The following is a 27356-nucleotide window of genomic DNA, read 5'->3' on the forward strand; positions in this document are numbered from 1 at the left end:
AGTGAATCTCCACATGGACACTTCATGTTTCTACAACTCTCAGCAACCTCACAAGGTGTCAATGAGCTACTGATGGAAGGAGCATGTCCCACATCCCATTAATTAATCACAAAGGAGACAAAAGATATAATCATTAATCTATTTCAACTCAATTTACTGTTTATCAAAATGCTACTATTAAAATTACTGTTAATCATTGCTACTCCCAGGTTAGATGAACAAATATCAAAATTTCACATATAATCTTTAAAATACTTATCTTTTACAGAAATTCTTTCATCCCATAAATCATGTCTGCTTACAGTTTACCAAAAGAAGAAAATTATTTTAACAAAAAGGAATAATGTCTAAATTTTACCTTGCCGGGCATATTTCTTCCCATTTAAATCAATAGCAAAATCTTCAGGGTAGAAGTCAATTATACTAGAATCCTGTATCAGGGAGAAAAGCAAAGATTCAAAACAAAAGTCACATATTTCTGTTATAAAGAATTTGATACAACTTTCATTCAAGTTATCAGGCCTGATAAGAAAATGAAGTTTCATTCCTTTTAAAAAATGTTATTAAGATATCAGGTCACTAATCCCGGGCCTAGTAAAAACAAAATTCACAATTTTATTTTAAAAGATGAAAATAAAAAGGCCTTATTATAAAAGAATTTTAGAACTGACGACTGTGGGCCCAAGACAGTGAAGAGTTTATTAACTCTAATAATTCCTACTTCTCAGCTGGGTGTCACTCTTTCTAGCTAGGACACAAAACACACGCAGCGGTGACTGCAGGTAAACCAGCCTTCATGCTCTGGTACCCACCACACATGGCTGGAACCAATAAAAATAAGGACTTACAGGTATGCTGAGAACAAAATGACTGTTATAAGAATTTCTCCCAAACACACATCAATTTTATTTACTGGGTAGGGTACTGATGGCCAAGGAAAGCAGGGAAAAAAAAGTAGCAAAAAATATACAGAAGAATCCAAATACTTTTACTTTGTTTCTGGACTTCACTATTGTAACTATAAGATGCAAAAGCAATTGTGACTAGTGCTAGCAAAATGTACGACAAAAATCCAGTTATCAACACACTCAAAAACTAAGACACTCACAGGATCACGCGTGAGCTTCCGCCACGATGGAGGTAGGAAGTTACCACTTGCAGCTGGAAAAACTCCCATAAGTTGTTCCAGTCGTTTAAACTGCAAGAAAGAAAAAAAGTTTAAGATAAGACACAATTTTTATCTAAGCCAAAATTCTACAAATGTTATGGCTCTAAATACTCAAGCTTACCAGTTTAGTACCCTTCTCAAAATCAGAAGGCATGTCTGCAACACCTTCAAAGTCTGAAGCAAATGGTGCATAATGAAATGGATAATACCACTTCCAGGAAGCACAGCCCTAAAATCAGTAAAAACAAACAGAAAACAACAACAAAAACAAATCTATGTTAATGATGGACACGGTAAAGCCAAAAAAAATTAAACTATCAACCTATAATATTCTACTGATAAAACATATGACTTCTGGTACATATTCCATGTATTAATTTTTTTCCATGAGTCCTCAAAGATGTTTGGATTAAATCTAAACTTTTACTGCGTATCAACGGCTCCTTGATTTAAAAAATACTGCAAAGCATCTTTAATAATCAGTACTTAATACCAAACTTTATACTAACAAACACAATTTGGTGAAGATTTTTATCCTTAAAATGTGTTTGGTGACATTTCTTTCCAACTCGAGAGCTGCTATCATCACATAAAATGAAGAACAACTGCAGCTGACACTCACTGAGTGTACAGGTGGGTAAGGGACATCACTAGAAGAGTGACTGAGAGTAACAGAGCCAAAAGTTTCATTTTACAATTCCCTATTATATTTTCATGTGACAACTTTCTCTTTACTTTAAAAATATTTAAGTAAACCAATCAAAAAGAAAAAACAGTAAGTTATACTCAAAGAAAAGAGAAGCCTTCCTGAAATGAGTTTTGACTCTGCGCCTAGTGAATTAAAATCCTGAGGGTCAGAGCCGACCCAGTGGCACAGCAGTCAAGTTCACACGTTCCACTTCAGCGGCCCAGGGTTCGCCGGTTTGAATCCTGGGCTCGGACCTACTCATCGCTCATCAAGCCATGCTGAGGCGGTGTCCCACATACAAGAACCAGAAGGATTTACAACTAGGATATACAACTAGGTACTGGGAGCTTTGGGGAGAAAAATGTTGAGGGTCAGAGTAAAACACGAAATGAGAATATTTTACAATTGATACTTAGTGTATTAAATTACTTTCTACTTTCCAACAAACTTCACCTATTCCCAAGTCACATCAAATCTGCTTCACTCCCCAAGCACGAAACCAGGTATTATCAGTGCTACAATCCCCTATATGTCCGCCTAATCGCTCACCAATCTGACATCTCATTTATCAAAAGCTTTAAGTCAGATACAGATTACTCCAATGAGAATGCACTTCATGTAACATCACTACACTATATGGAGGAAATGGGATCATTCAAATTCCTTTCAAATTCTTACCAGTTATTTTCCAGGCTTTTGTCCTTTGTTCAGTCATTTAGCGACTGTGTATTAGTTACTCTGTTATTTTTTATTCCAACTAAACAAAACAATAAACTTTAATAATTTTAAAGACCAAGTACTCTCAACCACAGTATTTAATGCTGAAATTCTTTAGCATAACAAAAATTAGCTTCGTTTATATATTAACACCTAAGGAGCTTCAAAGGCTTTACAAACAAATCTTATTTAAAGTAATGAATTTCTTTATAGGAAGCTTGAAAATATGAGTCTGGGTTCAATTTCAGAATATAGCTCAACAACACACACTATTATAGAAATAACTATTTTCTTAAAATGATTAACTAGAGATTTAGAGGAAAATATTCATTTTGTACCTGGTAATAATATCGAAGAACCCAGCAGAGCCCTTCAACGTACGACTGTACAACTTTACGACGGAATTTGTCATCAGCTGCATCAACGTCAAATTTGTTCTTGTAGTACCGCTGCTTCCAACCAGCTTCCCAAAGCCTAAAAATCAGGCAAAGCCAGTTCATGTTGAATTCATACACTTTCAGTAACTAGCTACCAATTTATCATCCAAATCAATTTATACTTAATATCCAGGTAAAATGTAAATGAGTTAAACAGTAATATTAACATAGCTTCATTTAATTATTTCTAAAAAGTCCACTCACAGGATTTATTATCAACTTAAAGATAGTTAAACGTTAAAAACTCAAACACTGATTCTAGAAAGATCATTACAAAACTACAGTAAAAAAAAAAGAGAATAACCATTTATTAAAGTAGATACACAACACTTGTTTGCTCAGATTTTCATACTGTTTTACATGTTTTTTTGATTGTAGAACAATTCTAAAACTACATTTTAAGATGCAAATACTGAAGATATTTTATATAGTTCAAGTTCCTCAGTTTGTTAAAGTATATCTAAATTACACAAAGAAAGTCAACTAAATTACTTTTTTAAAAAAGAATAATCTAGAAGCCAGGCAGAAATTAAGTATATACCTACTCTCCCTATCCTTGGGCCTTCTCCCTCATTCAGCAAAGCGTTGTTGGCATAAGTGAAGGACACGGACACACACACACACGTTCTGGTAAAACTTAGAAGGAGGTCATCAATTCACTAAATTTTCATTAATCACTGAAAATACAATGTGAAAAACCACATTTTCACTCAAAGTATATTTTTTTATTTTTTTAAGTACTCATTTCTCAATCTCTGAAAGATTTAAAGATGCCAAAGAATACTAAAAAAAAATCAAGAACGATCAAGAACGTCAGGATGATTCTCCATTAAGGGCTCTTTTCTACCATGTGCCAGATCTTACTAATTAATTGCAGTCATGTTTCAGAATACACCATATCAATTTTTTTTATTTACTTTTTTTTTGAGGACGATCAGCCCTGAGATAACATCCAATGCCAATCCTCCCCCTTTTTGCTGTGGAAGATTGGCCCTAGGCTAACATCCATGCCCATCTTCCTTTACTTTACAGGGGATGCCGCCACAGCATGGGTTGACAAGAGGTTGAACCTGCGAACCCCAGGCCGCCGAAGCGGAGTGCGCACACTTAACTGCTGTGCCACCGTGCCGGCCCCTACACCATACCAATTTTAACTTTGCCCCCACGCAAAAGATTTACAGAACATCAATTAGGAGAAATATCTTCTATCCATAATGTTGAATATCACTATTTTACAGAAACTACTAATGAAATAAATGCTAAGAACTCCAAGCATTTCTTGATAGAAGCAATTCTACTTTGATTATCTTCAGCACCAAAATTAAACAATAAAGTACTAAAAAAATCAAGTTAACTATTAAGCTGATATTGATCATGATGGCTACATGGTAAAACAAAAAATATACTCCAAGAGTTGCAGAAGCAGAGGATAAAAACTCAGATCAGGTAGATGCTCAATCACAAGTCACCACAGATCTCTGAATCTGACATCAAAAGATGTTGGGAAAATACAGAACCAGACATCACACTTCTGAAGTTTCTAATCATAAATACAAACACATCATCCACGTCCTATAAAAGAAGCATGAGCTGTGAACCACTAATGTTTAACTTTGAAATAAATCATTTTGCAAAATTCTAAATGAGTTACAATTATTGAGGTTGTTGGCCCTTTGCACTTGAGCCCAGGGTTCAAATCCAGATTTAATCACACAAGAAGCTGTTAATCTTATTATATAATGATCTCAAACTTCTGTATAAATTAAAGAATCCAATTTTCCTATTATAAATTTTAAGTATATAGCTAATGGGAATCTTCTCTGTCATGAACTATAGTTGTGCATATGCAAGTTCGTGGTTTTTAAAAATATATTTATCTCTTAACCGAAAGCCTTTTGCATATTTCATTTTAAAGAAGAAACTTTTCAATTGAGATGATTAAAACAAACTATATCAAGTAACCAAATGTAACTGAACTTTCTGGGTTAAGCAGCTTGAAAATTTAATCTCATAACAGTAACATTCAGATCACACAGAGCTAAACACCTCATGTCTAGCCGATCTAGTGCCTGGTCTCAGAGGGAAAAGTGGCTCGGAGGACAAAAACCAGCATGCATACTAATCTAGATACTTAGGTTTAACAGCTATAGCTTACACATCTCACTGGAATTTACTGACTATCCTAACCCTCCACATTAATTACTGGTGGATAAAAAGATCACAGGCAAGCATCTGAAGGCACTGCTGCTCTAAGCTAAATAGCATTAATTAGACGGCATCTATTTCAGCAATTTGCTAACAAAGTGCTACCAAAATATGGCTTCACCTGACGTTATCCTCTGGTTCAGGTTCACTGTCACTGTCTTCTGCTTTTCGCTTAATTCCTCCTATCGGAGACGGGGAGCCATCAGAAGTGAAACTCGTATTAGGAGATACTGAAGGACTCTGTAGACAATTATGACATTACAGAGGAAGGATTTAATTATTCATTTCACATAAGAAGTTACATCCAATTACTGTTACCACCATGCTCCACAGTAATACATTTTTTTTTAAGCTATTACATAGATATGGTAAATATATTTAGAAAGTATAAAGACTGATCTTGGCATACTCTACCTCTCCAAAAAAGAATAATATAGTACCAAGCCTCCTACGCTTAAACTCAAAAGAATTTGAACATTAAGGTAAAAACTGCTTCAGAAGAAATAAGAAAAACTTAATTTCATAGATTTTTTTTTTTTAATTATAGGACTTGAACATTTTCTTCCTTTGGTGGTTCCCTCGTGTTATGAATTTGTGATCACTTTCCACCAATTAACTAACAAAGCTGTAAGGGGAAAAATATATATATATGTATATAAATTAATACATAAAATACTCAATGCTGGTGAGAATAAAGTTAGATGTAAGTGGTTCAACCTAGTACAACCATTCTAGAAAGCAACAGTTTAATGAGACTCCGCCAGATATCTGTTAAACTATTTTATACCTGTTGTTTTAAAATTCATTGTACAAATAAAATCTATTAGTCATCTTAGAAAAATGCAGCTTTTATTATTTCAAAGACTTGGATACCACTTTAAATTTACCATTATCTTCCCTTTGTACCTAACTCAACGAACATAGTAGCACCCTAAAGTATTTTAATATTTAACTAAAAAATTAGGGGCAGCTTGGTGGCATAGTGGTTAAGTTCACACACTCCGCTTCAGCGGCCCGGGGTTCACAGGTTCAGATCCCGGGCGCACACCTACACATCACTCAGCAAGTCATGCTGTGGCGGCATCCTACATACAAAATAGAGGAGGATGGGCATAGATGTTAGCTTAGGGCCAAACTTTCTCAGCAAAAAGAGAAAGATTGACAACAGACGTTAGCTCAGAGCCAATCTTTCTCACACACACACACACACAAAAACTAAAATGTTCTGCAACTTTAATGTTAAATGACCAAAAACCGAAGTGGCAGAAAATGTTCTCATGGTAAAGTTTTTCTTCTGTTACTCACAGTATATTAGATATTTCAAGTAAATTATTTTTAAATCAAGAACTCAGGAGCCTATTTTAATGATACTGTAACTAAAACCTCAGCATGAAGGTAGTTCACAACAAAGGCCAAGAAAAGTTACAACAAAGCAAAACTATATTTCACATAGAGCTCACAACACTTTCCTTTAATAAATGTATAATATCAATTTTATTCATGATACTGTATGGCTAATACTATCAAAAAAAAAAAAAAGAAAAGAAAAAAGAAAACAGGGGCCAGCCCTGTGGCCTAGTGGTTAAGTTTGGGGCCCTCTGCTTCAGCGGCCCGGGTTCAGTTCCCGGGCACAGACCTAAAACACTCGTTGGCAGCCATCTATATACAAAATAGACGAAGATGGGCACAGATGTTAGCTTAGGGCAAATCTTCCTCAAGCAAAAAGAGGAAGATTGGCAACAGATGATAGCTTAGGGCCAATCTTCCTCACCAAAAAAAACCAAAAAAAAAAAAAAAAACGCACAAAGAATAAAAATAAATCCAGGAAGGCACTGTTGTACTTGTAAGATGAGATGGGTATTTTCAGTCAGACACATCTGAGTCTGAAATACAAAGTCCAACCTTTAACAGCTGTATGGCCTTGGGCAATTTATTTAACCTCTGTCAGCCTCAACTTCAAGCAGGGATGATACTGTTCTATCTCTTTACAGGTTATAGCAAGGAGTAAATGAAACAATATCTGTAAACCATCAAAGCTGCCTGCCTGGTGCATGGTGGTTAACCATTCAGGAAGTCATCCCTATTAGTTTTTAAACAACACTAATCCATTTGGATTAAATTAGGAGAGTGATATTCCTGTCAATCATCTAAGTACAGAGAAGGTGTAAACAAAGCAATCTTTCCCAAATTCACAAACAAGATATAAATTATCTTTAGACAACAAAAATAATATACCTTCAAGGGAAAAAAAGAAGAAAAGAAGTTGTTTGCTCTTTAATGCTAAATATCTGCTGCTCTTTTCTGCTCTATCTCTACTAACAAAAGTATTCAGAAATATTCTTTCCTAAACATACCAGAGTCATACCCATTCATTCAAATTTCTTTTTAAAAAGCTGTTTTTGCAATCAAAGTTTATTAAACTGAGAATGGTCGCAAATACAATGAAACTACACTTCAGAATGCAAAATTTAAAAACATATTTATGAGGAAACAGAAGCTATCTAATAAAACATTAACCATGTTGACCATCAGTAGATACCAGTCAAGCACTGGAGCCCAGCACACCCAAACAGCTCAGAAAAAATAACACAGCAAAAATCCATAACTGTAAAGGCTTCCTTTAAATAAACTGGTCATTTGGCTTCATGATTTCCTTAAATTCAACACATTCTAGATGAAAACTCCTCTATGCAAAGATTCCAGTAGAAATAACTGTGTCAAGGAGAATTAAGACAGGATCAAATAAGCAACCTAATCACCAATCTCCCCATTCCTATTCCCATGGCAGACATTATTAATCAATATAGTCTAATCCTGTGGAGCCTGAATATTGGAATCTTTCTCAAAGCAATCATAGCTGGCAAAGTTTAAACCTACCTGCCTCCCTGAGATTAAGAAAAAAGCATTTTATCATCAACGTGGTGTTAGCAATACTAGTCACTCTCAGTTCATTCTGTGAGGACGGTAGTCACTATAATCTTAAATGATGGACGTCAGCTTTTTCCATTCTACACAAGCATCTCATTGCAAAACCTTTCACTGACTCTCCATATCCCACTCTGTTAATGGTGTGAGGAATAAGACAAGAAAGGAAAAACAGAACCAAAACACAACAGAAACCCCAGCCGCTTCTCTCAGAAGATGCAAATCTGTTTCCAAATTCCAAATCTAAGGTCCTAAAACTTCTAAGTGTGAATTTATGGGAATATAAATTCAACCAGTCTCATGATATGGCAAAAATTTCACATATAGGGTTGCCTTGTGATAAAGGATTTGAGCATCAATAGGATAACCATTAGAATAATGAAATTTAAATATCCCAACTTATGTAATTTCCTTGGATATATCATAGCAAAAGTTTACATAGGATACTGTACCTTATATAATATCTTTCCTCCCTCTACAACACTCTCTCTTTCTCTCGTGCCTACTAGCCTGAAACAAGCAACAGCTTTGATTACCTTTTGTCTGTGTACATTAGTTCACGGTCTGTTCCCTTACCCCTGCTGCTGCCCTGCCGGGTGCTCTGAGCTCATGGTCTGCTGCCATTACAGGAAGCTACTGAACAGAGCATAGCCTTGCTGGCTGAGACGATTTGCTTCTGCAGTCTGGATTACAACGTTCAAATAAGGAGGAATACCATGAGGCAAATCCATTCAGTTCCTGAGTTTATAAATAGGGAGCAACCGAGCCAGCCCTGATGGCCTAGTGGTTAAAGGTCGGCGCGCTCAGGGCTGGCCCCATGGCTTAGCGGTTAAGTGCGTGCGCTCCGCTACTAGCGGCCCGGGTTCGGATCCCAGGCGCGCACTGACGCACTGCTTGTCCGGCCGTGCTGAGACCGCGTCCCACATAAAGCCACTAGAAGGATGTGCAACTATGACATACAACTATCTACTAGGGCTTTGGGGGAAAAAAAAAAAGGAGGAGGATTGGCAATAGACGTTAGCTCAGAGCCGGTCTTCCTCAGCAAAAAGAGGAGGATTAGCACGGATGTTAGCTCAGGGCTGATCTCCCTCACAAAAAAGTTTGGCGCGCTCTGCTTTGGCAGCCCAGGTTCGGTTCCCGGACGCAGAACCACACCACTTGTCTGACAGTAGCCATGCTGAGGTGGCGGCTCACATAGAACTAGAAGGACTTATAACAAGAATATACAACTAGGTACTAGGGCTTTGAGGAGGGGGAAAAAAAGAGGAAGACTGGCAACAGATGTTAGCTCAGGGCAAATCTTTCCCAGCAACAAAAAAAGAGCTCTAAAAAAAATGTGGATAATGAGAGCTACCTTAAAATATGTATTCAGATATATTCCACGTCTGAGTTGGAGAGTGAGAGTTTAGGCAGTGAGGAGTACCTGTATTTGACAAACTGAGGAATACTATCCTGCAAAATGCCCATAACTGACCCCTGGGAGGAAAGGGGAAATACGGCAGCAAAACCACCCTCTTCTCTTGCTCTAGCTATGAGACATTTGGATGTCCTGTCATGCTTCTGGCACCATCACCACCCAGTACCTTTGGGGAAGCAGGAAGCACTGTGGCCCGACTGCATTAGAGAAACACTGCAGCCACTTAGCTATCCACATTTACATGTACGTTCTTTTCTTTCACATCATTTAGATATTTTCATATTAATAAGGATTTAACAGAGTTAAAGATATCTCAAGGCAAAAGAAATTGAGAAAAACTATAAAACAAAACAACTCCAGGCTAAGTGATAAAATTCACACACAACTGTAAGAGACATCTGAAAGTCACCACTCTTCAATGCTACATAAAAATAAGTTACTTACAGAATTATTCTGCATCCTCATTTCATAGGCTGCTTGTCTCGGATTACTGGCTACTTGAGAACCTGGTGAATTTCTTGAACCCAAGGCATGAGGGGTTAATATTCCACCAGCAGTGAAAGCTGGTTGATCTCTCTAACATAAATGGAAATGAATGTAGAAATTAAAATTAAATCACAACACAGTTAGATGACAGGAAGAAATGAAGGCAATGGAAAAGAGTCCCTGCTGTAAGCTCTTTAAAGACGAAATGGATTTCCGTTAACATTACAGGGTTGTCTACAGTTTGATTTGATGGTAACTTACCCTGTAAACAACAGTCTGTAATATTTAATAATTCTGCTATAAACGTACATATAATACACTTTTCTGATACATAGAAGCTATTCAAATCTCATTAGGTTATTCCCTTATGTTCACTTACAATTTCAAAATGCATTCAAGACACAATTTAGGCAAATAAAGATAACTATTAAGGTAAAAAAATAAGCCAAGAGTTTGATTTATACTTAGGAAATACAACTTCTATTTATCCTTCACCTTGATGGAATTTAACTCTTTGTTTTCAATTAGTTAGAGCTATGATTATAGCTACAGTAGGTGACAGTCATGGCTGACTGATAAAAGATATTTTTTAAACAGACACTGACTGAAAGAAAATAATAATATATGAGGTAGACATCAAACACGCCCTTCCCTATCTGAGTGGTTCTGAACCTACCTGCAACAATCAATAACTCTACTTTTCTCCCTTACAGGTTCCTGAAATTGCTCGATTCTAATGAAATATAATAATAAAAGGTAGTCCCCAAACTCCATTTGTTTAAAATCCAGTAAGGAAGACAAGAAAAACAAAAACTTAAGAAGTTAAGTGACTATAAAGTGTTATGCAATTAACTAAGCAAACAAATATCACAAGCGAGAAGCACTCGAGTTAAAAGGAAGGACTGCTCAACCTGGATTACAAGCGGAAGCAATAGGGAGGCCTCGTGGAAAATGTAAGATGGGAGGGAGCCGTGAAGTCAGAAACCCATTGAGAGGGACCAAACAAAGGCAATGCTCTGAGTCAGGAGGGACTTGGGATATTTAGAAGACAACTGGGGAAAGCAGGGTGAGAACTTGACCAGATCATAGTATGCTCTGCACGCCAGACTAAGATAGAACTGGATTCTGCGGGAACTAAGGAGTCACTGGTAATTTCTGAGCAGAGAAGCAACAAAGTTTCGAGTGTTGTGTTCTAGGAAGAGTAACCTGACAAGGATATACACAGAGTGTAGTAACTTTCAAGAAGATACAAAGACCTAACTATTTTTATTACAAAAACAATACCCAATTACCGGAAAAAATTCAAATAGCTAAGTGCTACCCGGCCCCTCTGGCCCATCAAGTGTATCCCCTCAGACTCTAGAGCTTAGAAAGGACTTCTTTAAAACTGACACCAGCATTCTTTCTCCAGGTAAGAGGCAGCTGGGTAGACATTATGTCCCTAACAAACTACTGGATAAGGAATAAAAAGCTATCTTCCTCCCAAATTGTAAATGTATGTTATTGCCAATCTGATGAAATTAATTAAAACTCACCTTCATTCTCTTTCTCTTTTCTTTCTGTCGTCTTCTAAAACTGTCCTAAAAGTATAAAATCCACATATTCTGTCAAATAATTACACAAAAATGTAAGAGTTAAACATTACCAGGAATGATTTGGGAGACAAAGTTTTAAAGGAAGACCCCAGAAACGTAACTAATTAAACTAGGCAATGGACTATATGTTCAAAGTGTTGCTTATCAGAACTTTTGATAGACAGAGAGCATTCTAAATTGAGTTTAGATACAATTTAATTATGCCTCTTAATTTTTTTCAGATATTTTTTGATATCATTTCAGGAAAGAATGCAAGAGTCATAACAAAGACCCTCTGTTTTACCCTGAAGCAAGTAGCCCACCAATACAGAGAAGATACAAATAAGTAACTCCCCACTTACTTTGGGCCACTCAAAGGCCTCCTTTACCCCAGAAAGCATTCCTCCCACGCCCAAGTTTCTGTGAGCATCAAGGCACTGAGACGACAGCTACGGTGGCCAGGGCTGCTGCTGTGGACTGAAACAGGGGCCAGCAGGTCCTGTACTGACTGTCATTCTACCAGCAGCTGCACTTCCATCACTTCCAAGTCAGTACTGCCACCTGCAATATAACACCCTATTGAGATCTGAACTTTGTGCTTTCTGCCAGGAGAGGGGCTGAATGCTGGACACATGGTGACTGACGACCTTAAAACCTCCTAAGACAGCAAAACCACCAATTTCTTTAATCAAGCTTTTGCCCCATCTTTAAACTTATCTAGGTCACCAATGACCCACAGACTGTGAAATCCATTACTCAGTTTTCAGTCCGTATCTGACCGTGACTCTTCCTTCTTGATCCGTGCTCTTCACTTGGCTTCCAGGACACTACACTCACCTGGTTCTCCTCTTTCACTCTTGCTGAATGCCTTCACTCCTCAACTTCCCCAACACCTTAATATTGGCGTTCCTCTTCACCCAGTACTTGGACTCTCACTCTCATGGGAGTGATCATCCAGTCTCACGGCTTTAAACACCATCTACGTGCTGATGACTCCCCAGTCAGGACCTCTCCCCACTCAACATCTCCACTTGGGTGTACAAACTTCACATGCCCCAAATGGCATCCCCACCCCTAGCTTTGTACCTCCCAGTCTTCTTTATCACAGTAGCTCAGACCATTTTTCAATTGCTCAGACAAAATGCTTTGGAGTCATTCTTAATAGCTTTCCTTCTCTCACCCCTAGCATTTAATTCACCAGCCAAATCCACTAGTTTTACCTTCAAAACATGTTCAGAATCCAATTACCTCTTATCAATCTCCACTGCCACCATGTTGGCTCCCTTGGATTATGGCAAAAGAGTCTAATTGGGCTCACTGTTTCTATCTTTGCCTCCATACAGTTAGTCTCAACAGGGCAGCTAGAGTGATCCTTTTATAATATGTGTCAGATCTTGTCACTTTTATACTCAAAGCCCTCCACTGATGCAGAGTGAAAGCTAAAGTTCTTATAATGACCTATAGGGTCCTACCAGATCTGGCCCTCCACCATCTTTCTGACCTCCTCTCCTACCCCTACTACTTTCCCTCTGCTTCCTCTGTGCCTGCCACACTGGCTCCTTGCTGTTCCCTGAACATCCTGGGTAAGCTCCTGCCCTAGAGCCTTTGCACTGGCTATTCCTTCTGTCTGAAATGCTCTTCCTGCAAACACCTGCATGATTACTCCCTCATATCCGTCAAAGTCATCTGTCAGTGAGGCCTTCTCTAGTCATCTTTTCTAGAACTGCAATGTCCTCATGTCCACCTTCCCAGATATTTCCTCATCTGCTTTTTTCTTCACAGCACTTATCACTCTCTAACACATTACACACTTTACTTAGTTTTTGTGTTTACTGTCCATCTCCCGCGGAAGAATATCAGCTCTATGAGGTCAGGAATTTTTGTCTGCTTTTTTCTTTTGTTTTTTGTTGTATCAGTAACACTCAGAATACTATTTGGCACACGGGAAACACTTAATAAATATATGCTGAATAAATGAAGAAGATTTGCAAGACAAAAGGCAAACATCAAAGCTCATAACATAAAAAGCATCATATTTCTGACCTAACTGCTCAACTTTAATAATAAATATTGATGTATTCTTCTTTTATCATGTATTCTGCTGGTCAGTTAAATACCTATTTCTAAGGGTGGTAGTTACACATAAGCAAAATAGGCACACCTGGTTGGACTTTACTGATCTTTAATTTTTGTGTGCTATGAACTTCTTTGGAAGTCTGTCAAAAGCCGGAGACACACTTCCTGGGAAAATACACACACCTAGATACTATTATATTGAATTTCTGAGGGTTCATAAATTTCCCCGACGTCCAACTATGCTGACAAACATCATATGATGTCAGGGATACCAAAAACGATCCAAAGCTTTAATGCCCTCTCTGCCAGGCCAGCTGGAAACTTTATTACTCAAATCTGAAGCACTCTGGTATCTATCAAATCCCATACATCCCAGTCTAATGGCAAATATCACCAATACTTAATAGTACAGAGTAACCTAAAACCACATAAAAGGACTGTTCTAACGTGAGGCTTTTACACCAAGTACTACACCGTCTGTGTAGCTTTTTCTGAAGCATAAATGGCAGCAGGTCAGGTGGAGCCACCATAATTGTTGAAGGCTTAGTTAAAAATGGCTGTCCTGATAGACATTTGATATCCTAGACAAAGTCAGTTATGCTATTTAAATTTTACATGTGAAAAATTCTTGCCATCTCAGAACATTACCAAGTACCAAAGGCTTTAAAAAGAACACTTACAGTCTACTCACACTGGTATATAAAATGGTACCCAAGGTTCTAAAAAAGAGATCACTAGCTATAGCATACAAAGCTGAAGAAAATATAAAATCTTGTCAGATGCAATGACATGTTTTAATCTGTTAGGAGATAATGAAGCAATGTAGCAATATTATTATGTTGCTATTTGCTCAAAATAGCCATATGACTTTTTATAAAATCAGTTTCTAAAAGGATTTCCTTCACTCTCTTTCTAAAAAGCTACTATCTGCTCATTTTACCCACTGCTTGCCTCCCTTGCCACTCTTTCACAATCACCTTGCAACCTACTCTGCCTCCAGGCTACTGCCCCTCCACCCCACTAACTCTTCAGGACCTCTGAACCCCTGGCCATGGACTAGGGGCCTATCTCACTCTGACGCCTCCGGCAGCACCAGTGGCTTCTCATCTCTTCAGGGATTTCCTCCCACCTCTCTAGAACTGACTCCCCTTTCTCCTTAACATCCATGCTTCTTAAGGTTTCTGTTGGAGGCACTTGAACTCCATAAAAAGCTCCAGGGATTTCAACTTCACACTCATGACGTGAAGTATTCTGCTAATGTTCTGAAATCTCCTTCCAAAAGACTTCTGCCCTGAGCTTTACACATATCCATCTAACTGCTTCACGGACTTTCCTCCTCTCAGGTGTCCTGTGACCCCTCCAACTCAGTATCTCCAAAATGAACCTCAATTTCTACCTTGTCCTCACCCCAACCTTCTCTACCCCCACTGCTTGCTGTCTCATGAACGGCCCAACCACACTCCCAACTGCCTAAGCCAGACTGGACTTCTCACCTAAGCACTCACTCCATCATATGTCATCAATTTCCAAGTGCTTTATTATTTTATTTCTTTCTTTTATGTTTAATTGCTTATTCAGAGCTGCAACCCTCTGCCTAGACTGATGCTATCTAACCCAGAGGCCCCTACACTCCACTACCAGAGTACAGAGTTCCTAGGTCTTCACCTGACTTCCACAGCATCAACATTTCCTCTAAAACATGGCATCCACTAGCTCATTCCAAGCATCCTTCCAGTCTTGGAACCCTCATTTCACATCCCGTTGATCAGACACGTGTTTGGATTTTTATCTTAATCAGGATTATGAAGAGAGAAAAAAATTACAGTGCAATTCACACAGTGTGCAATACACAGTTCCACACAGCAAGCATCACAGCCTTTATAAAATAATCAAAGCACTGGCCACTCATGATTACATTGGCGTTTGATACACTATAACAACGCACTCAAAGAGGTTAAAAGTACAATCACAGGATCATCACAGCATATTAGAGACAGGAGCAATTTAGCTACTGCAATAGAAACATTTTACCTCATCATCCTTTCTCTTTTTAAAAATGCTATCCTCAACTTCACCAACTGCTAACATGATCATCTGTACTCTTTGCAGACTGACATAACCACTTTCTGTAAGGTAACCCTGTAAGTGATGAAATACATGTAAAATGATCTTCTTATAAAAGCAAATACTTCTGTTTTGAAATTATTCAAGAATGAACTCACCCCAGTTTTGTGAACCACATTTTTGTATATGTTAACCAAACGGTCAATTGCACCTTCCCTGCCACCAGGAAACAAACATTATGTATTAGGACCAGTACGCACTGTAAGCAAGAAGGCTACAACAGTAGTTTAAAAACCCACACAAACACACATACCGAATCTCTAACGACGGCAGGTGAGGAAGGAAGTCATTTCCCACAAAGAAGCACATGAAGACCCAGTCATCAGTGCTCCTCTCGACATCAAATGTGAACGGTAGGCTGGCCATGGTGAGCTCTCTTTCCAAATACTACAACCAAAAAGGAATGCTGCCATTAAAGCTATGAAATGGCACTCTGCTTTAGAGGGCTGATTCAAGTGATTATTGCCACATACCTCACGAAGAACATTAAGACGAAGGAAGATAAACTCTCCTTCTGCACAAGGAAGACTATCTGCAAGTTCATCGTGCTGCAACAAAAGGAGTAAAGATTAAACAAGTCTACTCTAAACCCTGTAATTTTTTTCCAGCCAAACGAACATTATAGCTTTTTTTAAAGCAAGATCCATTTTAATATTACAAGTACTAAATAAAAAAAGAACACACCAAACCATTTTAAAAATAAAAATTACCCATAATCCCAATCATACCTAGACCAGGGATCGGCAAATGTTTTTTGCAAAGGGCCAGATAGTAAATATAGATATTTTAGCCTGTGCGGGACACACAGGGTCTCAGTTGCATATTCTTTCATGTTTTATTTTGTTTTTACAACCTTTTAAAAATATAAAAACCAGGGCCGGCCCCCTGCATAGTGCTTAAGTTTGGCATGCTCTGCTTTAGCGGCCAGGGTTCGCAGGTTCGGATCCTAGGCGTAGACCTACACCACTAGTCAGCCGTGCTGTGGCGGCAACCCACATATAACATAGAGGAAGACTGGCACAGATGTTAGCTCACGGCTAAGCTTCCTTTAAAAATAAAAAATAAAAAATAAAGTAAAAACCATTCTTAGCTCATAGGCCAAATCTAGAGGGCTGGAGTTTGCCAATCTCTGATGGATAGCCAACCAGTATTTTGATGTGTATGCCTCTAGACCCTTCTCTGTGAGCGTACAGTATATTTCTTACCTGCTTTTTTCACTCACTATGTCTTTTAAAGAGGTACTATATTCTTAAAACAGATAGAAACCTCTTTAGAGACTGGATATAATCAAGTGAACCCAAAATATGCAGAAACTAGGAGTAACTTAAAAGTATCAACAAGTTTAAAGTATCAACAAGTTTAATATATTTGATTTGTAGTTCCTTTTAAGAATAACCATTTGAAACATTACTTGTACAAACAAATCATGTGCCATGGACATTATTACCTATGAGACTTAAGCCTCGTATACTTACAAGCTATGTTAGAAAAAGTGGAGAGTAGAAAGAATGAGTACACGCATGCTTTTGAATGTGTCTTTAAAGAGTTTTCAAAGACACATTTCTATGAGAGGGAACAGAGTTAAGTAGGTAAAAAATCTAATCAAAAATAGTCTTCTCTTTATTTTAAAAATGAAGCAACCTGAATATATTTAATGCTGTTCAATTATACACTTAAAAATAGTTAAAATGGTATATTTTGTATTATATATATTTTATCACAAAAAAAATAAAATAAAATTTTTAAAAATGAGGCAACTACCATCTCAAATTTCTTACCTTTCCCTTCTTTTCTCTTGGCAAACCTTCACAGTCCTTAACTTCATGTCCAAACTGATTACAAAGAGCACATGGCTTGGGTTTGTTTGGTTTGAATTCTTCTCTAATAATGGTAAAGTTGGGTTCATATGTAGCAAGGCCGAGCATAATGAGATCAGCTATCAATCAACAATGACAAAACACTGAACAGTGAGCACTTTCAGAAGATCCTTACCATAACCAAAGACATAAGACATTACCATAACACAAGACACCAACACAAAGAAAAGCCCAAAGGAGCACACAAACAGAGGCAGCAAAGTCAAAATGCCTAAAACTTCCTAGTAGTTCTCAGTCAACAAGATGTCCCCCAGATACATGGGCCTAGAGTGTAGACTACCACTCAGGAGTCAACACTCGTCCATTTTAAAGGTATGTGCAGCCATATTAAAAGGTAGAAAAATGTAAGAAAAAAATTAAAGATAGGTAAACATTAATCACAGATTAAATAACTCAGTACTAATTTCCTCTCAAACATAAAATCAGCAAGGCACTTTAGAATTTCCAGGCAATCATGAATAATTCATTACTATACACCAACTCATCAACTTGCTACGGTTTAATCCAAGAGACTCAAATTCCAAAGAAGAAACTTACCATCTGCTCCACATAAGCAATGATGAGTGTTTGGGTCATGGTTAGGCTGAGCTAAAGGAGGAGAAAACATATATTTATTATATTTATACCAGAGGAATATCACATTTTACCATTTTCTATATAATGGCTTGTCAATCAGATATTCATAAGTGATTTTTTCCTCTTTGTCTTCTAATGTAATCTATAATTTTATGTTCTCCTTCACCAGGAGCACTAGCATCAGATAAAATAACCTATAAAAGACAGTTTTTAACACTTTCAGCTCATCTCCAATTTTCTAGGACAAAAATCAACAGAACTGAGTATCTTAAAATAAACTGGGATAATTCTATTAAGATGTTATTAATTGGAAATTTTTCTTAATAAGGTGTGTGTGTATTAAACACCAAAACTATTTACTTACCACATGGAATAGAAAATCAAATGTCTGGGTTAAACTTAGCCATTAGCAAAACCGACCAGTCACAAGTCTCCACCATTCTCACTGCCACCTAAGGACACAGCACTGAAGCACACAAACCCTGGGAGCAATCAATAAAAGACACCCAGTAAACACAATTTCCCACACCTAATAACAGGGAAATAGGCTTATGCCCTAAAATCACACAACAGTTTGTTTAAATTTTACGTAAATACTTAGGAGAACACAGTGATTCTTTAAAGGCAGACCCACGACTTTAATTTTGCTATATTTTGATTTCAAATAGAAATTTTCATTTAAAAATTACTTTCATACATAAATAGATATTTTTTAAACCATGAGTACCATTTTATGGCTTCATAGTGACGGTACGAGGACAAAAAATTGGCATTGAGAGAAAATTCGACTGTCTAAAACTGGATCATGCAAGACATCCCATTTCTAATAACCCTGGCAGCCTCTCCTTTCCTCTGACAGTCAACTAGGATTTCACAGGGGGGAAAAAAGAAAAAAATACTATCAGTCATATCAAAGTATAGACTCAAATATCACCTTCATCTTTTTGAAGTACCAAAATGTGAAACTTACTGTCAAAATTTTCCACCCAGGATCATTATTTAAACGATCAGCTATGTAATAGCGAAGGCATTTAGCAAGATGGTCCATGAACTCGGTTCCCTAAAATGATAGAAGGAAATAAATTAAGCTATCATTTAAGAGTTCGCAATAGCCAGCAAAGTCTGAGACTACTTACTGGTGTAATACAGTTGCTGTCAAATCTTTCTTTTATTTCTTCTGGAGGAAGAAAGCCACCTAGAGAAAAAGGCAATGTTTTGTTATCGCCATAAAAAGTGAGGTAAACTACACAATATTAAGCCCAAACAACAAAAACAGTAAGTTCAAATACAAAAAAATGAGAAGTATTGTCACTTGAGGAACAATGTTCCCCTTTCTGGGAAGAAAATAAGATTCCTCTCCTCAAATTTAAATAAAGCTTTAACAGAAGTGTCAAACAATATATAGTACACAAAAGATACTATATTGTTATATAAAAATATAAAAATTATGATGTTCTTCCTAAGGCCCTCTGCAGCAGAATACACACACGGGTTAGGGGTTCTAATTTGATACCAGTTCTTAAAATAAAGGTGCCTTAGAAAAACAAAATTAGGGCCAGCCTCGTGGCTTAGCCGTTACGTGCGCGCGCTCCGCTACTGGCGGCCTGGGTTCGGATCCCGGGCGCGCACCGAGGCACCGCTTCTCCGGCCATGCTGAGGCTGCGTCCCATGTACAGCAACTAGAAGGATGTGCATCTATGACGTACAACTATACACTGGGGCTTTGGGGGGAAAAATAAATAAATAAAAATTATAAAAAAAAAAAGAAAAACAAATTAAAATGCTGAATTTATCACAGCTTATGATAAGAAATAAATGATAAGAAATAAAAATATCAGCTAGAGGGATACAAAAATCCTATTTTTCCCTCTGTATCACTGATTAGCTTTTTCTCAAGACACAAACATATTTCATAACATGTTCAAGAAAGAAGACATCTTTAAAATCAAAGACAATCTGTTATAGATACAAACAGGTTTTAGAGTATTAGTATAAGCTACAGCTAAAAGTAACTATATACTCGCATACTTCTAGCAAATTAAAATAACATAGAATGTATCATAATTGCAGGCTTGACCTGACTACACTATGGTATCCTTTTTCAACTTCCAAGTGTAATATCCTGAGCCAATAAACTGTGGCTTTCCTGGTCTATCATATTGCCCTATGTAACAAAACACCAAACAAACCACTCTGCTACAACCACACCCCATCTCACACACAGGTGTCTTGGGAAAGAACCAGTCAGAGTGGGCATGAAGACCTCTTGACCTTTCTCCTCTCTGAGCTTTAGCCAACTCCTACCTATGTACCCATCAGGAATTTCAAGGCTTTGAAGAATTGCAAAAATGGCCACATCCCACCCCTCCCCTCCTCAAAATTGAGAGAACCCTGGGTACCTCACTGCCTCGGTTCCTGCTACATCAATCTAGACTGACAGTGTGTGTGACTTGGTGAAAGCCTGGAATATGGATCACATCATCCCAGGCCTCCTCATGTAGACCTCTGAGTTCTAAGAGGAAGCAATAGGCACGCTACCAAGACTGATTTGAGGAAAATGTTTACAGAATGCTAGCTTTCTAATAGCCCCCATTAGAAAAAAAGAAGTAAGAAGCACTTAAAATATTTGTTTTACAGATATAGAAAAGTTAGCAGAAGAGCTGCACTTGTCCTGAGAGGGACTGACAATCTGCTCTCCCTACCAGAATTCCCTCCTTGTATTCCCAAGTTTCTCTTTTACTACAGAGTTTGGAAACAAATAGTGAAGAATTCCATTAACAACTTTTCCTCAACAGTGAACATAAATTTTCCTTGCATATTCTGGGATTCTAAGTAAATTAAAACCTTATCTATTTGAAAGAAAAAGTTGCCGCCCCTCCCCCTTCTGCATACATCTTATAAAAAGTCCACCTTCAAGACTCATTTTCTTTACCTTTTGCCAGTATTTCTTCCCTGACTCGCTGCTTCTCTACTGCTGCTTCCATTCCTTCCTTTGATGCTCTGAACCTCCTCGAACGCTGCTGGTTCATTTTAGCACGTGGTTCCTGAAAAACATGTATTTCACATTCACATAATATTATTCAAAATATTTGCAACTAAATCTGCACATTATTTTGAATCAGTTGTTTTTATAAAACTAGTACACTAAAATGGAAAAGGTAAGTAATATGTCTAATAATCCTTTCACGACAGACAGGAGATCCTGAGGACTTAAATTTGGACCAAGAACCTAAAAGCTGAGCTCAGTGAGTGACATATCAAATGGACAAACATCCTATGAAGCCACAGCACTTAACAGTGCAGGCCCCATGACCTAATGCCAATTCCACTGGGTTATGGTGCTTCAAAGCACCCAAGAAGAAAGCTCACTTGACTCAAAGACTCAGCCAGCAGACAATGACTACAGAACCAGAATCAGGAAGAGCTTCCTTCTGTCCTTGCCTAAGAGGAAGGACGGTCTCCAAATGAGATCCACAATGCCCTATAAAAGCAAAAGAAAACTACTTGATCTGTAGGACCCCAAGGCACTTCCATTTTGTACTTCCCACAATAAGCTTCATAATCACCACTCTGTCTCTACAAGCACAGCAGGAGACAGGGAACAAGGTTTTTACCAAAAGTACTTTTAAATCATTCTAACCAAGTGAAATTTAAATCACTGGATAAACCTAAATGAAGTGAACTGGACTGTAAGGTTCTGAAGTTACTGAACTGAGTTTTGGGGTTGGAAGGGACTCTAAAGTATCCTGTCTACAAAAAATAAGTTCTTTTATATTCTCTTTTAAACAGTTCCCTTTTCTGTAAAATGAGACCACCTAATCTAATTCTTTCAAGCACCAAGTTCTATGATCTACATTTATATTTTAAGAAAAAAACATGTTACAGACATGAGCACGTACACAACGCACACAAATATGTACATATTTTATACTTGATCTAGCAGTAAGGGCATACTGCAGTAAAGTTAAAAATTTTCTTCAAGAAACTTAGCTAATGTGAATTGGAATATGCTCCAAATAAGACATATTCCTGTTCCCTTTATTCTTTACTCCACTTTAACTACAACTTAACAAGTTATCAGGTAGCTAAGATTTTTCTTTGAGTAAAGAGAACCTCACAGAAAAGTTAATCTTCTTGGACCCAAAGTTTTCTGGATTTTCAAAATCATTCCATTAGCTACTACAATTGCTAAATCTAAAACATAAAGAGAATCTATTTGCATATGGATAAATAAATTTAGGCTTATTATTTACCTTAATTTTCCTTGAACCCTGGTATATAGTTTGCTAACCAATTATAACCTAAACTACTTGATATTATTATCATAGGTCAGTAAGTTATTCCCCTCTTAAGGTCCTGTGATGACTAATCACAGCCTATAGGATAAAATCCAAACTCCTGAGTGTGGCAGGTAAGGCCTTCTTCAAGTCATCACTCTACTTTCCTTTCCAATCTAAAACTCCTACAGTTGCCCAAATATGTTAGTGTGATCATAGGCATGGAGAGTGTGTTTACCTGCCACATTTGAGAAGTCCATAAGGTCCTCCCTCCCCATATCTGTCCCATCCATCCCCTTCCACTGCCCACCAATCTCCAATTATTCTTTATCCTTCAAGAAATGGGACAAAAGTCACCTCCTCTCTATCTTCCAACTCTCTTAGTAGCACTGATACCTTCTTCCCTCAACATGCTGCATGTGTTATCTAGTGCCTATAAAGCCCATAAATAACTAACTTCACTCATTTATCTAAGTCTCTGTCCCTTTACTGGTAAGCCCTTCAAAAGCAAGGGCAGTCACCAACATCCCCAGCATTTCACAGTACTTGGTACAAAACAGGCATAAAAAGTGTTTGAATGCATGACTGAAGGATGAGGTTTGCTTTCTCAAATTTACCACACTCAATATTTTTCTTTATTTAGCTGACTTTCATTCTAGACACTGGGAACACAGCAAAAACAAAAACGGAAGACTCTAAGTTAATTATTTTAGCACTTACCACTCCATCTATTGCCATGTAGAGAAGTCATCTTGGTCTTACTATATTGAAAAGTCTGTCAATGTATTCAAAAATTGCAACCATCATTTCATCTTCGTTTTTTGGTGCCGGTCTATAATGATAAGCAAAGAATGTAATATAATATAGTACTCCTCTGTAACTGGTGATGTCAGTCACAAAAACAGGTTACGTACTTGTCTTCAGGATGAGTACAGGGATGGATGATTCCATTCATATCCAAATACAGATTACCAAACTCCACGTCATTTGGATTAGGTTTACTGGCATCAACAGGAATCTTTACACCATTGCATTATTTTGGCTATGAGGAAATGATAATTAATAGTAGTTTGATTGTTCAAGTCTGAAATTGATATAACCTAGGCTCAGTAAATACCTGTGTTTCATTTCTGAATTGGAAATAAAACACTTTAAGCAATCTTTAAATTATAAGTTATCTTATTCCTTAAAGCAAACTGAAGTAGATATTTCATTTGTAGAAAGGAGACAGCTTCCAACACAAGTTAATCTTCTCTATGTGGGGGATAGTTATCAAATTTCCAAATCATTCAGTTGTCCAAGCGAGAGACCAGGGGAGTCACCTTAGAATTCTTTTCCCTTACCACCCATTCCAATAAGTCCTGTCAATTTAACATGAAAAACGCTAACAGCATCAGGGCATCATCTCTCACCTACAAGACTGGAACAGTCTTCGTATGGACTGCCCGCCTCTAGACTCTCCTGTCTCCAGCCTGCCCTCTATGCTGCCAGAGTTTTTTTTTCTAAAATACAAATGTGGCTGCATCTTAATCTTGCCTGATTCTCCCAGTGATTCCCATAGCGGGTGTAAACCAATGAGCCTGGACCCACCCTAGTCTCCTGTCCCACCACGATATTGTTCAGGTCCAGCCCATCTCGTCTAAGTTCCTGGAAAACGCTCTCATCTCTCAATGTCTTTGCACACTGCTTCCTCTCTCTCAACACCCACTTCCTGAAATCTCAGTAATTTTCCAGGGTCAGACTCAGATCAAATGTCGTTCATTTTATAACGCTTTGTACACATCTCCTAAGAAATGAACTGCTCTTCCTTCTGCATTTCCACAGAATTTTGCTTATTCACTTGTAGCACTTCCATGGTTTTATAATTAATTTGTCATTCTAACCCAGCTACACTGTGCATTCTTCAAGAGGTAAGGACTGTGCCTTACTCACTTCTGGAGGCACTCAATTATACTTTTGTGATAAACATTACCTTTGTCTTTTTCTCCCAGAGCTTCAGCAGATAATAAGAATATGAGATAGGCTTTTACTGTTACTAATAGTAAAAGTCACTTAAAAAATAATAGTTCCCCAACACATGCAAAGCATCATTTGTAACAGCAAAAAACTGTGAACAATTTAAAAGCCCACTATGTACATGCTATATCATGGATGAACCTCAAAAACATTCTAAGTGAAAGCCAGTCATGAAAGACCACAAAAGATTCCATTTATATGATCCAGAATAGACAAACCTATAGAGACAGAAATAGATTAGCTTTAATCTGAGGGTAGAGGAAAGGGAAGGGAGATAGGAAGTAACCACAAGTGGGTACAACATTTCTCTTGGGAGTGATGTAAATGTCCTAAAATTAGATAATAGTGATTGTTGTACAACTCTGTATATATACTAAAAACCACTGAATTGTTCACTTTAAATGGGTGAACTTTACGGTATATAAATTATATCTCAATAAAGCTATTAAAAATAGATAAATAAACGGTCAACTTAATTAGGGAAAAAAAAGAGCCCAAAGAATGGATTAATAAACTGTGATATGTCCATATAGTAGAATATCAAATAGAAGTGAGATTCAAAAAATAGAGCTGGATGGTCACAAATATATTGCTAAGACAAAAAAGCAAGCTGCAGAAGAACACATACAGGACACCACTTATCCAAAGTCATCACACAGACAAAACAATATTAGGTATTGTTCAGGGATGAATACATACGCAATGAAAGCAAAATTAGAAAAGCAAAGGAATGATAAACACCAATTTCAGGACAGTGGTTATCTTTGAGAGAGAGGGAAAGGAATGAGATTGAGCTTCAGTTTGGATTTATAATTGGGAGAAAAGGATATCAAAGAGATTTAAGGGAAGAATAGGGAAGAAGCTATCAGACAGTGTTCCATACCTCCGTGCTATGAATCAGGAAAGAGGGGTTCAATCAGAAGCAGTGAATGGGATAACTGGTAAGGAAAGCAGGAAGTCAATTTTTGGGGGGTCTATTGAAAAAGATAACCTGATGACCCCCAAACATAACAAAACAAATTCTATGAAGGCAGGAGGCTCTCTGCCTATCCAACTAACCTCTACACTCCAAAGTCCACATTTTCCTCTCTCCTGCACCAAATAGACACCAGACTCAGGAGAATCCACACCCACTTTATTTATGCTCCCCAGGAAGCCAGATAGTTAGTATTTTAGACTTGTTGGCCATATGACCTTAGTTGCAACAACTCATATCTGCCTTTGTAGAGTGAAAGCAACCATAAAGAATACAGACATGAATGGGTATGGCTGTGTTTCAGTAAAACTTTATTTACAAAAACTGTACACTGGCTTGCTAACCTCGGCCCTAGCGCCTAGCACACCACTAGGCACATTGTAGCTCTTCACGGATGTTGCGTATAGCTACATGAGAATTTCTACTTCCACTACCTAGAAAGTATAGCACGGGGAAGGGTGCATGGGGAGGTCCTAACTTTGAGAAAAGAGCTCCAGGCATTCCCAATAAGAAAACTGAACATACTTTCCTCTCAGGAGTTACTGTAGATATAGTCAACACATTAATTACGTAAACTTAGAGTTTCTTTCTTCAAGAGAAGATTTTGATGCTCACCAAAGGAACTCACTCCTCAAGAGCCTTGCCAAACACAAGCCAACGTGTCTCCTGCTGCATTAAAGAGATCCTCAATCAAAGGGCAGCTAAAAGGAGAGCCACTCTGAACCCTAAAAACAATTCATTTCAAAGAACTTTTCACTATCTCTTGGATTTACCAGATGATAAACTGAGCACACACTGCAGCCTTCCCTTTTTACTCCAAGACCACATGAAAGACTAAAAACAAACAAATAATCACAACTGCATAACTGTACTGGAATACCAGAAGAACCCTCTGCGGCTGAGAAACCATGAGGGATGCCTGAAATGTGGAAAACTAGATCTGACAAGATGGAGCACACAGCCTAAAACAGGCAGAGAGGAGTTCGGCAGCCGAGAAGTGGGAGAACACAAGAAGGCTCCAGGCCCAGAGAGGGGGCTCAAGGGATAGTCTCTGGATGATCCATCACCACCAGCAGCAGGAAGAGCCAGGTGGGTCAACCCCTGCACTCTCCTCTCACCCCCTCAGGTCCCACGTGCAGCAGGCAACTGGAGACAGGATTCCCAGAAAACACGGGCGCTTGAGTAGGAAAAGCAGCGCAGTACGCTGGCTCTCTAGCAGTTCCCCAGAGCAACAGGGTGCACATCTACCCAGAGGGCTGGCCGTCCAGCAGTTCCGCCAAGCAGCAATCCCACTTCTCCTCCACTTCACGAAAAAGAAAGGGATCTATTTATCCCTAATAGGCAGTTGGGAAATTATCCTATTTGTACACAAAGATGCCAAGGAATCAAGATAAAGAAGATATTTAAGGGCTGGCCCCATGGCTCAGCGGTTAAGTGCGCGCGCTCCACTACCGGCGGCCGGGGTTCGGATCCCGGGCGAGCACCGACGCACCGCTTCTCCGGCCATGCTGAGGCCGCGTCCCACATACAGCAACTAGAAGGATGTACAACTATGACATACAACCATCTACTGGGGCTTTGGGGGAGAAAAAAAAAAAAGGAGGATTGACAATAGATGTTAGCTCAGAGCCGGTCTTCCTCACAAAAAAAAAAATAAATAAAACTGTTTAAAAAAAAAAAGAAGATATTTAAAGAATTAAAGATGGTACAAACATGCAAATAGTGAGTCTGTATAAAAACACACTCCACAGGTTTTGAAATAAACCCCCAAAATGAGTTTCCACCACCTTCCTCTTCCAATCTTATAATAAGGCTTC

At 38.1% G+C, this 27356-nt stretch overlaps 1 protein-coding gene across 1 annotated transcript; it reads right to left on the reverse strand.

Annotated features, from left to right (window-relative positions):
- Positions 1 to 1193: 1193 nt before the first annotated feature.
- On the reverse strand, positions 1194 to 24106 carry LOC131402403 (5'-3' exoribonuclease 2-like). The gene is given in 18 exon segments (XM_058537180.1): positions 1194 to 1198; positions 1301 to 1397; positions 2912 to 3047; positions 5337 to 5455; positions 10002 to 10133; positions 11579 to 11623; positions 15725 to 15832; positions 15916 to 15973; positions 16071 to 16204; positions 16291 to 16365; positions 17596 to 17753; positions 18232 to 18284; positions 18394 to 18464; positions 19241 to 19330; positions 19407 to 19465; positions 21203 to 21314; positions 23268 to 23379; positions 24084 to 24106. Coding segments are annotated over 18 exon segments (1587 nt in total).
- Positions 24107 to 27356: the final 3250 nt, after the last annotated feature.

This window comes from Diceros bicornis, unplaced genomic scaffold (assembly GCF_020826845.1).
Source record: "Diceros bicornis minor isolate mBicDic1 unplaced genomic scaffold, mDicBic1.mat.cur scaffold_100_ctg1, whole genome shotgun sequence".
Taxonomy (NCBI): domain Eukaryota; kingdom Metazoa; phylum Chordata; class Mammalia; order Perissodactyla; family Rhinocerotidae; genus Diceros; species Diceros bicornis.